At 35.9% G+C, this 15596-nt stretch overlaps 1 protein-coding gene across 6 annotated transcripts in view; it reads left to right on the top strand.

The window, feature by feature from the left end:
* Positions 1 to 15596, top strand: part of RAP1GDS1 (Rap1 GTPase-GDP dissociation stimulator 1) — a 134327-nt gene that overhangs the window by 109012 nt on the left and 9719 nt on the right. For 5 of the 6 annotated variants that reach the window (XM_069485487.1, XM_069485484.1, XM_069485488.1 and 2 more), the window contains 5 exons: positions 7097 to 7240; positions 7712 to 7843; positions 8814 to 8948; positions 10018 to 10143; positions 10891 to 11030. In XM_069485487.1, coding sequence (XP_069341588.1) covers positions 7097 to 7240; positions 7712 to 7843; positions 8814 to 8948; positions 10018 to 10143; positions 10891 to 11030 — 677 coding nt within the window. The remainder of the gene's footprint in view (positions 1 to 7096; positions 7241 to 7711; positions 7844 to 8813; positions 8949 to 10017; positions 10144 to 10890; positions 11031 to 15596) is intronic. The other variant, XM_069485485.1, reaches the window with a different exon arrangement.

The raw sequence follows: 15596 nt of genomic DNA, 5'->3' as shown, positions 1-15596 counted from the left end.
TTGGGTAGATATAGTTGAATTAGAAAAGCAGTGAACTGGAAGATTGGAAAGAAATCCAGAATGAATTATAAAGAAAAAAGAATCAATTGACATAAAAGAGAATAAGAGGTGTAGAGGATAAAGTTAGAAGCTCTGATATACATTTTTTGAAGTCCCAGATGGCGAGTAGAGAAGGGGGTTAGGAGGGTACAGAGAAGAAATTTTGGCAGAGAATTTATGAGAAATTATGAAAGATATCAAAGATTCAAGAAGCTGAAAGAACTCAAAACATAATAAAAAGAAATCCACATCTACATGCATCGTACTGAAAACTTAGAAAACCTATGACAAATGTAGAAAAGCTATGACAAAATCTTAAAAGTATCCAGAAAAAAACAGATTACCTTCAAAGGAGCAACAGTTTGACTGCCAGCTAACTTCTCAACAGCAACAGTGAAAGCCAAGTTATAAAGGTTGTTTGTCAGATAAAAGGAAAATGATGTAGATGCAGGGGAGAATAAAGACAAAAAAAAGCTATAATTACTATATGTAGGTAAATCTCATGAACGTTGAATGTATAAATAAAAATAAGTTGTGAGGTGTAAAATATGACGCAAAATGAGCGTATAAATCAGAAGAAAGGTAAAAGGAGTTAGAGTCCTAAGACCCTTGTATTATCTTGAAGAAGGTACAGTTAGACTCTGGTTATTCAATTATTTCAACTTTTAAGGTGACTACTAAAATAATTTTTAAAAATAATATACAACTACCAAACTAACAGAAGGATTTATGGAAAGTTTTTTGGTTTTCTTTAATGCTCTAACAATCCACAATAAGAGAAGAAAGAAAAGAAAAAGGAACATGGGAGACAAATAGAGCATTAAAAATGTTGATTTAAGTCATAGTATTTCAGTAATTAAATGGGTGTGGCCTAAATGCTTTAATTAAAAGACCATTTGTCAGCTGGGTTTAAAAAATCAATTACACTTTTTAAAACAAGCAACATTTCTTAAATATAAGGGGATTTAAAGGATTGAGAATAGGATGGAGAAGGTATACCATTCAAACCTAAAGAAGGCTATAGTAGTTATATAAAATAAAATAGAGTAAGATGAATACTAGAGATAAAGTATTACTTGCTATAGTAATAAAAGGTACCATTCATCTCGAAGATACAATTATACATTACCCCAAAACATATGAAGCAAAATATTCAGAACTATGAGAAGAAGTAGACAAATCCACAAGTATCATGGGAGATTTTAATACCTCTTTGAGTAATTTATAGAACAAACAGTTAAAGAAAATACGGATACAGAAAATTTGAACAACATGATTAAGAAAATTTATTTATTGGGCATATTTTAGAACACTGCGCCCAACTGCAGAGCTCTTTCTTTTCAAGTACATATGAAACGTTTAGGAACATGTGTGCTTGTCATGAAAGAAATTTCAAAGGATTGTAATCACACCGAGTATATTTATCTGACCTAAGTGAATTGTCCAGTAACTAATAGTATAAAAGATACTAGGAAATCTCTGTATGTTTAGATCTTAAGAAATATAGTTCTAATATCTCAGAGGTCAAAAAGGAATCATAATGAAAATTAGAAATGTTTCTAATAATGAAAATGAAAATGCTATATCTCAAATTTTATGTGACACAGAGCCATACTTAGAGGGAATTTTTTTTGCAATAAATTCATATATTAGAAAAGGTTACTATCACATTGAGGATTAAGTTAAAGAAATCATAAAGGACAAAAACTAAAATCAGTGAGCTCAGTATTCATCTCTGGAATTTAAGGGAAAGAAAACATAAATTAAACCCGGAAAAGCAGAAGGAAAGAAGTATAAAGAGTTGAAATTAATAAAATAGAAAACATACAGTGCAATACAAGCATATAATTGCCAAAGTTGAGTCTGAAAAGACTTAACAAAATTGGTAAATTCCTAGACTGATTAATCAGGGAAAAAGAAAGAGAAAGCACAACTAACCAAAATTGTGCAAAAAAAAAATCAAAAGAATGCAATAGGAGGAGACCTTCCTTCAGATCTTACAGATATTAAGAGTGTGTTATAAACAATTTGATGCCAATACATTTTAAAGTATAAATGACATAAGAAATAGAAAAGCTGAGTAATCTTATCTTAAATTCTTTCAGAGAATGTTACAAATTTTAACGAGGCTAATGAAATCTTTACATTGAATTCCAACAAAAAAAAAATATGTGAATGAAAATTAAAGGATAATCTCACCATGGACATAGATCCAAAGTTTGTCCTAAAATTTTAGCAAATCAACTCTAGTAATATAGTTAAAAATTAATCATACTAAATTGCATTTATTCTGAAAAATGTAAAGCAGTTTCATATTCAAAATGTAATCAATATAAATCATCACCTTAAAATAATAAAGGAGAGAAATCGTATGATCTTCTCAGATTCTTAAAAAAAAAAAAAGCATTTGGTAAGATTAACTGCCTATGCATAATTTTTAAAAACTCTTAGGAAACCAGCACTAGGAGGGAATTTTTTAATCTGAAAAGGATATCTACCAGAAGCCTCCAGAAGACATACTCAATGATAACATAAAAGGCATTCCCTTTGAAACTGAGAATAAGAAGGATCATTCCCACTTCTATTCAATATTGTATTGCAGGAAATATCCAATGCACTAAAGAAAGAATAAAAGAAATAAAAGATATAGAAAAGAAATAAAACTGTCATTTTTTTGTGATTATATATGTTCATACCATTATAAGATATGATTAGATATGTTCAATTCAAAAGAATCTATAGATCAATTTTATACTTCAATTTTTTTAATTAGCAGAATTTAGGTTTCTGGCCAAAAAAAAAAAAAATTATATTTCTATATAGCAGCAAAAACCAGAAAATATTAAAAGTTTATTGTTTAGACCTTTCAGTTGGACTGCCATCTTCCAGTAATTCACCAAAATGACGGACACAAAGGAACTGAGGAGAGACATCCAATATATATGTTCTGTAGACCTTTTAGAAAACATGGAGTTGTTCCTTTGGCCACATACATGTGAATCTACAGGAAAGCTGATGTAGACATCAAGAGAATGGGTACTGTTCAAAAAGGAATGCCCCACAAATGTTACCATGGCAAAACTGGAAGTCTACAGTGTTACCCAGCACGTGTCAGCCCTGTTGTAAACAAACAAGGGCAAGATTCTTGCCAAGGGTATTAATGTACATATTTAGCATATTAAACACTCTAAGCCAAGATAGCTTCCTGAAACATGTGAAGGAAAATGATCAGGAAAAGGTATCCGAGTTCAACTGAAGGCCCCGGTCTGCTCCACCCAGAGAACCAGTGGAAAGGAGCCTGAGCTGCTAGAACCTGCTCCCTGTGAATTCATGGCATAAGCGGTGTAAAAAAAAATTAAAGACATCTGGACTGTAAAAAATATACACACACTTACCATACTATAAAAAAATGATAAACCTAAGAATGAACTAAGGAAAGTTGTGCAAGATCTCTGGCAGGGAACTGTAGAAAATCATTGAGAGAAATTAAAGATCTAAATAATAAATGGAAAGCTATGTTACTTTTATAGATTGGAGACTTCAATGTTGTAATGACGTTTATCTCCCCATGTTGATCTATAGACTCAATGCAGTTCTAACCGAAGTCCCAAAAGGCCAGGAATAGCCAAGATACTGTGAAAGAGAACAAGGCAGCAGAACTGGTTTTACTGGCTAACAAATAACAAAACTTCATTCTGATAAAACTGTAGTAAGTTAAAGACAGTATGGTGCTGGTGGAAGGTGGACAAGACCACCAGTGGAAAAGAATATATAGCCCAATAACACGCATTAACAGATGCTTTTGTTTAAAAAAAAAAAAAAAAAGTCACTGCAAAACAATATGGAAAGGACAGTATTTTCAATAAAGGATCCTGGGAATATGGGAAAAAATTAAATTGGAGATACCCCACGCTTCATACTATATAGAAAATTCTGGATTGGCCTAATTTTGAGAGTTAAAACCAGACAGTTTATCTTAAAATATAGGATAGGAGAATATCATCCTGGCCTTGGAGTACAGAAAGTTTTCTTTGGTCACAAAAGTCTCTAATCACAACGGAAAAGATTGATACATTTTGGTAACTTTGAAAGTAAAAATTTCCATTTTCAAAAGATACCATTAAGAGTGAAAAGCAAGACAATGGGTGAGAGAATATATTTACAACACAAATCACTGACAGAGGACTCATGGGTATCGTATATAAAAACTCCTATTTATCATTAAGAAAAATGTAGAAAACCCTGTGGGAAAATATGCAAAAGATTTGAGCAGGTACTTGACAAAAGATAAAATCGAAAAGCTAATAAACACATAAAAATATGCTCAATCTTGTAATAATCAGGGAATGTAAAATAACCCCCCCCCCCCAAAAAAAAAACCCACTGCATATCCACTGGAAGGTCTGATAATGCCAAGTGCTGGTGAGGGGGTGGAGCGGTGGGAGTGTAAATCGGTATCTGTTGACGTTGGAGACGTGCGTGCCTGTGATGCAGCAATTCCCTCCTTGGAAACACACCTGGAAGCACGTGCACCTGTGAACCAGGAGCATCGCAGGATGTTCAAAGCATCGTTATTTATAATAACGAAAAATTGAAACCAACCCATATCTATCAACAGTGGAATGAATAAATAATATTATATTCATATAATGGAAAAATAACGCAGTTATGAAAAAGAATGAAGACAGCTATAACCATCAGTGTGGGTGACTCCTATAAACATGTTGAAAGGGAAAAGCCAACACTGAAAAATATGTATAGTGTGATTCCATGTATATATTAATAAAGTTCAAAAAAGGGTAAAAACTGTAGTTTTTAGAAATGATTGTTTGGTGAAACAATAAAAAGTATAGCGTGATTACCATACAGTCAGAGCAGTGAGGTGGGAGGAATGAAGGGCAGGTTTGTGGTCAGAAGGGGGATGAGAGAGGGGCTTCCTGGGTTGCTGGCAATGAATTTCTCGGTCTAGTGATTGAAAACTTGTTTCTAGACTAATCTTTTGCGTATCATCCTTGGTTTTCTTGGTATACAAAGGAGAGTGATTCCAACATATCACAAGTTGGGATTTGTACAGTTCAAGGTTTTTCATATTTTTACGGCTTTCTTACCATGTTTTTTAAAATTCTAGTCGCCACACATTTCTAGGCCTAGCATTCTGTAACCAAGGAAACGCCCTACTTTTAGCCTGGCACAGTGCAATGCAAGTGTACCTTTTAAAGAAATATTCCAGGTTGAATATTCTGTGTATTCTTAGATAATACTCTAAAGGAGATCAGTGGTCCTGGTGATAGAAAAAGGCTAAATTTTTACACATTAAAATTGCCTGAAAGTCTTAAGCATGTATTTTTTGAAAGTCTTTGTTTCTTCTAAACGACAAGCTGAAACTGCCATTGCTGTACATGTATGCATATACAGCTTAAACCAATGTCTACAACAAAATCCCACTGAAAAATAAACGGTAAATTTAAAAATTTCTGTGTAGCTAATGTAATTTTAAAGTTGATCAGCACTTATCTTAAGGAGTATCAGATACACCAAAAGCATTTAGATAGGCCAGTTTAGGTTAAAAGAGATATAAATAAGGTATATCTGCTGTAATAGGAGACAGATATAGATGCAAATATAAAATTTGCAGTGAAATAAGAGTTATAATGAAAGAATATTTAGGACATTAGGAGTATATTAATAATAATTGATTTGATGTAGAGGTGGAGTTTCCTGTGAAGATCCTTTTTGAAAATGTAATTGGGATGCAAATTCTGTCTTTAAAATACTTTATTTTGTTGGTTAGCCATCAGAGAGCTTCAAAAAGTTTTTTTCTTTCAACTTTTATTATGAACATTTTAAAACCTATTCAGAAGTAGAATATGTTTTAATAAACCACCATGTACTCATCACCCAAGAAAGTGGTAAATTAATAAAAACCTGGCCAGGCATGGTGGCTTAGGCCTGTAATCCCAGTAGTTTAGGAGGCTGAGGCTGGAAGATTGCTTGAGGCCAGGAGCTCAAGACCAGCCTGGGCAACACAGCAAGACCCCATCTCTACAAAAAATAGAAAAATTAGCCAGGCATGATTGCGTACAACTGTAGTCCCAGCTACTCAGCTAGGCTGAAGCAGGAGGATCGCTTGAGCCTGGGAGTTTGAGGTTGCTGTGAGCTATGATGGCATTATGGCACTCCAGCCTGGGCAACAAAGCCAGACCTTGTCTCAAAAAAAAAAAGGAAAGATAGCATGAAGCCCTTTATAAAGACGTTACTTTTAAAGTTTCTAAAGTTATATTATAGATTAACTGCCCTAGAAGAATAACATCTATACACATATGAATCCAAATATGCTGGTGATATAGGTTGAAATTTACTAATAACTCTTTACTTTTTAATAATTTTGTATTCAAGACCCATTAGTGGACATATTTTAGCTTTATATAACAGATATACTGTTGCTTTTTTTTTTTTTTTTTTGGTTAGAGTTTTGTTGTCCAGGCTAGAGTGCGGTGCTGTCATCGTAGCTTAATGCAAACTCAAACTCCTGGGCTCAGGCAGTCCTTCTGCCTCAGCCTCCAAAGTAGCTGTAATACAGGCACGCACCACCACACCCAGCTAATTTTTCTGTTTTTCTTAGTGACGGGGTCTCACTATGTTCCTCAGGCTTGTCTCCAACTCCTGGCCTCAAGTGATCCTCCCCCGTCTCAGCCTCCCAAAGTGCTAGGATTATAGGCATAAGTCACCGTGCCCACCAGTATGCCTTTTAAACATGAGCATACTATCCGGAATAATAGCGGAAGTGATATTAGTTCCTTTCAGAGCTGAGAATCAATTTGTTTAGATGCTGCGAGACATTGTGAAAGGTGACATAATTTCAAATGGAAAAATGAACTAAAGCTTTTGCATATTTAAGCTGCATTGTCAGATAATTCATTTTGAAACCCAAATCTTTGAAGGTGTTATCTAAATCATGCATTTTCTTAGTTTCTTATAATTCTTCGTAATGGATTGCTTATACCAGAGCTGCTATTTTATCTCAGATTTTGGTTATTTTGTTCACATTGTTCTTTAGATGCTATTAAACTACAGCTGGTTGAAGCAGGCCTGGTAGAGTGTCTACTGGAGATTGTTCAACAGAAAGTGGATAGTGACAAAGAGGATGATATTGCGGAGCTCAAAACTGGTTCGGATCTAATGGTTTTATTACTTCTTGGAGGTGAGTTGTAATTTATGCCAGCAAAAGAACACAGTCATCAGATTTTTAAAAATGTATTAAATCTCTTCTGTAGGTAGCATACTAGGCATTTTCTCATTTTCCTATCTCTCATCCTGTTGGTGTGATGATTTTGAAACCTTAAACATGTCGTGGATAGAGCTAGAGATAATGAACTGAAAAAGAGGAGTCTTTGCTATTTCCCTCTATTTGAAGAGCTGTCATATAGAAGACATAGCTGTGGTACCAGAGGACCAAAAGGTAGATGGCTGCTTGGGACTTGGACTGAAAAAATGCTCAAGTCCATTGTCTAGTGTCTATTAAAAGTTTATTATAAAAAGATTCATTACCTTTCCCATTATAAAATTAATAGTTTGTGAAATATGCAGTTTCCTAGTTGGATATTCACTGAGGAATATGAATTTGTTACTCCTAATTATTTTTCTCTTATTTATATGTTTCATTTACCTCCAGATGAATCTATGCAGAAATTATTTGAAGGAGGAAAAGGCAGTGTATTTCAAAGGGTGCTTTCTTGGATTCCATCGAATAACCACCAGCTACAGCTTGCTGGAGCCTTGGCAATTGCAAATTTTGCCAGAAATGGTAAGCATATTAGTTCCCCCTTCGTTAATAAATGTTCTATACTTTTTTATTTTTGCTTTGCCATCACATGTAGTAAAACTGGAACAGTTCAGAAGTTTGTGTAATATGTGTATATGCTGCTTAGTTCTTCAGAAATCTGCAATACTTATAGTGACTTTCCTAAATGACATTTTATGCAGTTGAACTAAATTCTGTTTAGTTTAAAGATCACAAACAGTGATCATGAAGTGCTCCTTTTGAACACTTTGCACAGAGCTTGGTAAACTTAAAGTCCTATTCTAATATGCATCTGACCTCTTTTGCCTGGAGATTTTGAGTTTAATATTCTTGAATATTCCAGGGTTATGGCTCTGTTTATACTTTTATGCCCATAAAACTTAAGTATAACTAATCCCCTGTTTTAGGGTAGATATTTAATTTAGTTTAATATGTCAGATGCAAAAGACCTTCATGTTTATAAAATCGGGCACTTGTAAGAAACTCAGATTCAGTCAAACTATACTTTGTCTATGAAATGTTATTTTTCTTTTTAGTTTGATGTTATTCCAATATGAGCTATTGGTATATATTATAATGGCTTATTCCATTTTACTCTTTTCTTTGGGAGTAACTCCCTATTGATAGAGTTAAGAGTAGCAAAATATTAATAAGTATCAGCCATGATAACAAAAGGGTAGAGTATTTTAAGCATGTAGTTTCTACTTTTTATGTATTATCAGGCTCTAAGCTAGGGATGTTTCTTGTAATTTTTATGATTTTTTAAGATTTTATCTATTTTAAGAATCTTTATAATCAGACTTCTCACTCAGTTACTAGATAAACCTATAAATCTGATGAGAGGAAGAATTGTAATGTATTTTTTTATAGCTCCCTTTTCCCTCATGTAGGTAGATAATAGGCAGGTATCAGTATTATAAAATATTTATAGACATTTTTAAAGAGGAAGAAAAAATGTTTTTGTTTTGTTCAGATGGAAATTGTATTCACATGGTAGACAACGGGATCGTAGAAAAGCTCATGGACTTGCTGGACAGACACGTGGAAGACGGAAACGTAACTGTGCAGCACGCAGCGCTGAGCGCCCTCAGAAACCTGGCCATCCCGGGTAAGGCCTACGGGGAGGACGCAGCTCTGTAAAAAGTAAAATCCGTCGTTTTGGGAAGATATTTACTCTGTCATTGGTGGACCTATTCTGCCCAAGAAGAAAAAATTAGTCTTCAAATTGTTCACATTGTTTTTTTTTTTTTTTTTTACTAATAAATGGAGATCATATGTTGAATAGGTTTTCTGAGACTGTATGAGAATAATCTTGCCTTTGTTCAGATCATTCAAATATCCTGTTACCTTTTATGAACTCTTAGATTTCCATTGTATAGTATAGTTAAGCTTTTTTAAACATCTTCAGTTGAGGTAAGATGATGACACATCAATTAAGAGAATCTCGTAAAGAATGATTTAAGTTGGTTTTCTTTTTTTTTCCCCCTACAAGCAGACATATGGTTTTTTTAAATAGCCTTAATTTGTCTTTGGAGTAAAGGCTTTTGAGCCATGAAATCACATTATCATGGGAAATAATACAGAAGACAGTTAAAACTATTCTTGTATTCTACTTTTGCAAAATGTTTTTTTAATTTTTTAAGAGACAAGGACTTGCTATGTTGCCCAGGCTGGGTTCAAACCATACCACCTCAGCCTCCCAAGTGGCTGGGATTATAGGCATGAGCCCCCACACCTGGCCTAAAAATAAATATAATTATATGAAGATCCAATCCATATGACTTCAGCTTTGTTCATAAAGCATGTTAACATTGTATATTAATGTCTATAACATATTAATACAGTTGGGTCAAAGACAAAAGTAAAGAGAAACATTTAATAAAGTTGAAGAATTGTGCTTTTTATTATAAGACAACATTTTCAGATTTCGTTTACAAACTAAATGTTTTGAGGTTGGGTTTTAAAAGTTGGTATGATTTTTATCTGTTATGCTCCTATACACAAACAGGATACTTACACATACACACTCAATTCCATTCTTAACAGGATTGTTTCAAAATAGAAAAATATAACATGAGCCTTAAGGAACCATTCAGTAAATGTGTATTGAATTTACTTGTTTATCATCCAGAATGCTAACACCATTTTAACCATAGTCTCTTTCTCTTTCTCTCTAGTTATAAATAAAGCAAAGATGTTATCAGCTGGGGTCACAGAGGCAGTTTTGAAATTTCTTAAATCTGAAATGCCCCCGGTACAGTTCAAACTTTTGGGAACATTAAGAATGTTAATAGATGCACAAGGTAAAAGAAATGTTTTTCCAAATTGCATTTTTGGTGTGATAGTCTTAATGTGCCTCTAGTTGGAAAAGGACTCGTTTTTAGCATTCAGGATGATGTAATAGTAAAAATAGGAGATAAAAGGTAAAAAGTTGGTTTTGGAACCTCATTCACTAAACCCCATGCTTGTTATAATTGACTTTAAGTGGAAATTATACTGTATCCTTCTTTATTAGTACATATAATCCTGGTTTTAGGTTGGTTTATTACTACCTTCCTGAGAAGTTTTTGTGTCTTGGCATTCTATGCCCATTTTTACCTTGTCTTCAAAATCAAATTTCATTATTGTGACAGTCAAAATTCTTTAAAGTTTGTTTTGCAAACAGGGAGAGCATTTTGCAGAAACAGCAGTGAAAACCGCTGCTAGAAATGAATTATGTTTATTATTTCTAAATTCTGAGCCCTTTTCTATATTGATTGCTTAAAGCCCTTCTAAAAAACCTTCTTCGTTACAGTCTGCCAGAGTACTAACCAGACGATCGGGCTTACCCAAAAGAATATGAAGTTGTTTGTTTTTGTATTTTGTATGAAAATCCACAACTTTACAGAAAAAGCCAGATTAGCCCATCAGATGAGTATTTGCAGTCCTTGCTTTAATTGTTGTGTTTTTAGACACGTGATTTGCCTTCCCTCCCTTACATCTTTACCAATTATTTCAGCCAGTTGCTCATCAGTGATTCGTTCCTTTGTGGTTTTTCTTCTTTCCTATAGCAGAAGCTGCTGAACAACTGGGAAAGAATGTTACGTTAGTGGAGCGTTTGGTGGAATGGTGTGAAGCCAAAGACCATGCTGGTGTGATGGGCGAGTCGAACAGACTGCTGTCTGCCCTTATACGACACAGTAAATCAAAGGTGAGCTCCAGGGGAGACCGTTTACTGGACATTAGAGTGGCTCTTTTGGAAGGAAACCCAGCATTGTAGGTCCTACATCCTAGGCCTGCGTTTTTATGTATTTACATATGAATACATTAATCAACAATGAAGATTGAGCTTTTTTATTTAGTTCTATTTCATAATAGCTAAGAGGCTTTGGAATCAGAGATGGGTTCTAATTTTATCTCTACCGTTTAAATGGTCAAGTCTCTTCATAGCTCAGTATTTTAAAATAAAAACTGGGATAATATTTATCTGAACATGTTGTGAGGATTCAGTGAGATCTTGTATATACAGGGTACTCAGCTGGTACCTGGGGTGTTGTAAGCGCTCGCTCAATGGAGGTTGCTGTTCCTGCTGTGGCTGTTATTTTTACCACCACCATTACCAGCATCGGTGTCAAACATTCCTGTTCCAGGCTCTGACCGGGGGAGCTACTGACGTTCAGAAATTAAACGATACCTACATAGTATATGGTGCGTAGAAACTCACAAAGTTGGACAAAATCCATCCTCAGGGCAGTGTCCAGCGCTGTCTGGCACTCGGTAGATAACCAGCAGATGAACAAATGAGCCATTTGAAAGATGTGAAAGGTCACAACGGTGGGAAGCCGGACCAGCAGTTCACCAGCTGATTTAGTGTCTAGATTACAGTCCTTTTATGTTTTTATGCCCTCTTTTCTAAGGTGACCCTTTTGATCATTTCACTTGTGGTACAACTTCAACAGTGATGGTATTTGAGAAGAAAGTCAATTTAGAATTCAAATCCACTAGCTATTTGCATTTATTTATAGAACAGATTTTTTTTTTTAAAAAAGATGGCAAGAGAAAAAGCTTAAAAGTAATGGTTTTCCTTGCCTTGTGTAAATCTTTCATGTAAATAATTGACTTCGCTGTAATGGCTATCTCAGCTGGTTGGCCACAGCCGTGTTCTTCCCCATCAGATGCTAAATGTCGAGATCCTTCCCTGGGGAAAAGCAGCTGCTAACCCGGACCTTGTTGTTACCCTGTCTCACACAGACCAGCCTAAAAGCCCATACGTTTTCACTGACACCAACACAGGACCAAACAGTGTGTTGGCAGGATGGAAAGTACCAAGACAGAATAGTAAAATGACCTCCTTTTTCCCTTCTCCATCCTAACTGCTTCTCATGCCCGTTTGTTCATTCAACAGTTACTACACTTGGGTGCTTGCAGTGGAAATAGTATAAAACATAGTGTTGCAATTAAGTGTCTAGTAAGGGGACAGAATGAAAACAGCTTAAGTGTAGCATTAAGGCCACCTGCACCATTTGGGGGTAACACAGAGGAAAGACAGACCAACACTGTCTGGATGGTCCGGGTGGTGTCATAGAAGGGATGGTGTCTTAGAGGTTAACTAGGGATCTCAGGAGGGGAAGAGGAAGAGAAAAGAAAGAGCCTGTTCAGGCAAAGACAATAGTGTATACAAAAACACAGAGATGTAAAACAGCGTAGTTTTAGAGGAAAACTACAAATAAAGCAGTATTGTTGGAGCATAGAGTGTGTAGAGACAGTGGCCAGAGAGGATGAGAATTGGGGACTAGGATGAATTATATGCCAAATTAAGACAGATGGATCTGATTCAGCAGTAAATCAGGAGCTCTTATAGTGTTTAAGCAGCAGGGGGCCATTGCTTGGTTTTCATTTGGAAAAATGACTAGGGTTTAATGGTGGCGGAAATAACAAAGTTATTGCAAAAATATATATGGGAGATGATGAAGGCCTGAATTAAGGTTTTGGGTTGAGCAATTTGAAATTGATGATATTCAACTGTTTTTGACACACTGTATGGTTCAGCCAACTAATAGCAGTGAGGATGGAAAAGAAGAACTTGAGAAAGATACAGGTAGTCGAATTGACAGATGCAACAGCAGGCTTAAGGGGAGAGGAGGAGGTTTTAGAGAGAATTCCAAGTTTGGGGTTTGGCCCCAGGTTGGGTTATCAGGCCACGCATCAAAATAAGATACTACAGGAAGAGGTGCAGCCAACACTCCCTAACTCGCTTGCTCCCAGCCCACTCCCCCATGCTTTTTGGAGTCTTTGCCCTTAATCCTTTGCTCTACTCCATGAGAATTCCCACCAAGGGTTTAGAGTTTAGGCAAACCAGTATTCCATCAACTAGATTACAAACAACAGAGACATGCTTCTGGCATCTGAATTTTTCAGCTCTCAGATAAATTCCTTTTACATTGATAGTGAAGCCACCAAAGCCTTGATTAATCCAGTACCTTCTGCTACCTTCAGTCCTTTCAGATCCTGTATCTTCAGCTCTGTATCAGCTAACAGGATTACATAACCAGACCATTAATGGACACAGAAATGTGTCCATGGGAAGATGCATCCCAACATCTTAGAAACAACTGAATTCAGGAGTCAAAACTATATAAATGCTACAATATGAAATTGAGATCTGAAGATTTTGAGGCTTTTGTGTGAATTTCATTTATCATAGATATCCCCTTCCCTCATCTAACCTCCCACTTCTCCTCCACCCCCCCCAAAAAGGTTTTGAGTACCCATTAAGCATCTATTGCATGCAGGTTCTTTGAAAGATGAAAAGTATAGCATGGTACCTTTCTTAGGGGCATGTGAGTGTGACAAAAAGCAATTCGGAAGTTATAGAGGATTGCAACTTTATAGTCACATTATAACTTTAGGTTTATAATTCAGCTGTTTCTTTCCCTTTGTGTATCTTTCCTGCGAGCGAGAGTCTAGTGCTGCTAAGCAGCAGCAGGAACCTTGATTCACATATTTCAGTGATCAGAACTCTAAGGTACATTCATTGCTTGAGCTCCAGGTCAGAACTGTTAATTTAAATTATTTTTAAGCTTAACCAACAGTAAAGTAGAATTCATAGTTACTGTTGAGCAGCAGTTCTCAAAGTTTGTTTCATCAAATAATAATTCCAACAAATGTTCCACACAGAAAAAGTGTTGCATGGTCAGATTAGTTACGGAAATAGTACACACCTTTTCCTTGCCTTTGGGATTCACAGCATACGTTAGTACTACTCTAAATAACCTTCCTTAACTTTATTTAAGCCACTTATTCTGAAACTATTTGACCATGGATCCTTTTTGCAAGTGGCATCTATTAATATTACATTGGACATACTTTGGGAACTGCTGTTCTGGAATAAGCTTCTAAAATAATTAAACACTAGGCTCAAATTTGTTACATTCCTGTATCTCCTTAACCAACTTGTGAGTCACTAGCTCTCTCCTTGTTTTAATCTTAAACTTTGAAGCTCATACTCCACCCTGAATTCTATCTTAGAGTCCAACCTTCCAAAAGTTTGCACTGACTCACAAGGTTCCAGGCAGCTTAGTCATCTCAGCCATATGCAGCGTATTCCTGTGCTTATGCCATTAGGTAAATTCACATCTTCCCTTAAAAGAGTGCCCCTAATCTCTTTCTGACCAACCGTCTAAACCTTCCAAATGTAGATATCAAAAATGGAAAAAGAAATATAGTTTGGCCAGACACAGTGGGTCATACCTGTAATCCCAGTAGTTTGGAAGGCCAGGGTGGGAGGATCTCTTGAGGCCAGGAGTTCAAGACCAGCCTGGGCAACATAGCAGACCTCGTCTCTACCAAAAATAAAAAAGTTAGCCAGGAGTGGTGGTGCACACCTGTAGTCCTGACTACTCAGGAGGCAGAGGTGGGAGGATCACTTGAGCCCCCAGGAGTTTGAGGCTGTAGTGAGCTATGATGACGCCACTGTATTCCAGCATGGGCAACAGAGCAAGATCCTGTCTCTAAAAAGAGAAACAAACAAAAAAAGAAATATAGTTTGCCTCTACCCTAGAAATATAAAAATGCCCTCCTATCAAAGTAGGCACTTTTCTTTACCCTTTAAGAATGTAACATTCTTTCAGTTATCAAGCTAAAAATTTGATTAAACAAATATATTTAGTCATTCACTCATTCATCCAACAAACATTTATTTAAATCCCATATTGAGAAGGCTTTGATGATACTATCTTGAAAAAGAAATTTTTTTTTTTTTTTTTTGAGACAGAGTCTCGCTTTGTTGCCCAGGCTAGAGTGAGTGCCGTGGCGGCAGCCTCGCTCACAGCAACCTCAAACTCCTGGGCTTAAGCAATCCTACTGCCTCAGCCTCCCGAGTAGCTGGGACTACAGGCATGTGCCACCATGCCCGGCTAATTTTTTGTATATATATATTTTTAGTTGTCCATATAATTTCTTTCTATTTTTAGTAGAGACGGGGGTCTCACTCTTGCTCAGGCTGGTCTCGAACTCCTGACCTCGAGCGATCCACCTGCCTCAGCCTCCCAGAGTGCTAGGATTACAGGCGTGAGCCACCGCACCCGGCCGAAAATTTTTGTTAAGTGGCTCACCTGTCAGTGGCTACACCAACCTGCAATTTTATAAATTAATTATGTCAAATCCAAGCCTATCTCAAAACATTCCATTATGCAGTTAACAAAGTATTAAGGTGGGTTTATTTCAGTAATCAAGGGCAAGTTGACTATAAATGCTAAATAGGTGAAATTGTTAGCAC

Source organism: Eulemur rufifrons, chromosome 13, assembly GCF_041146395.1.
Source record: "Eulemur rufifrons isolate Redbay chromosome 13, OSU_ERuf_1, whole genome shotgun sequence".
Lineage (NCBI taxonomy): Eukaryota > Metazoa > Chordata > Mammalia > Primates > Lemuridae > Eulemur > Eulemur rufifrons.
Note: the sequence above shows the minus strand (reverse complement) of the source record. Positions and strands in the feature narration are given on the sequence as shown.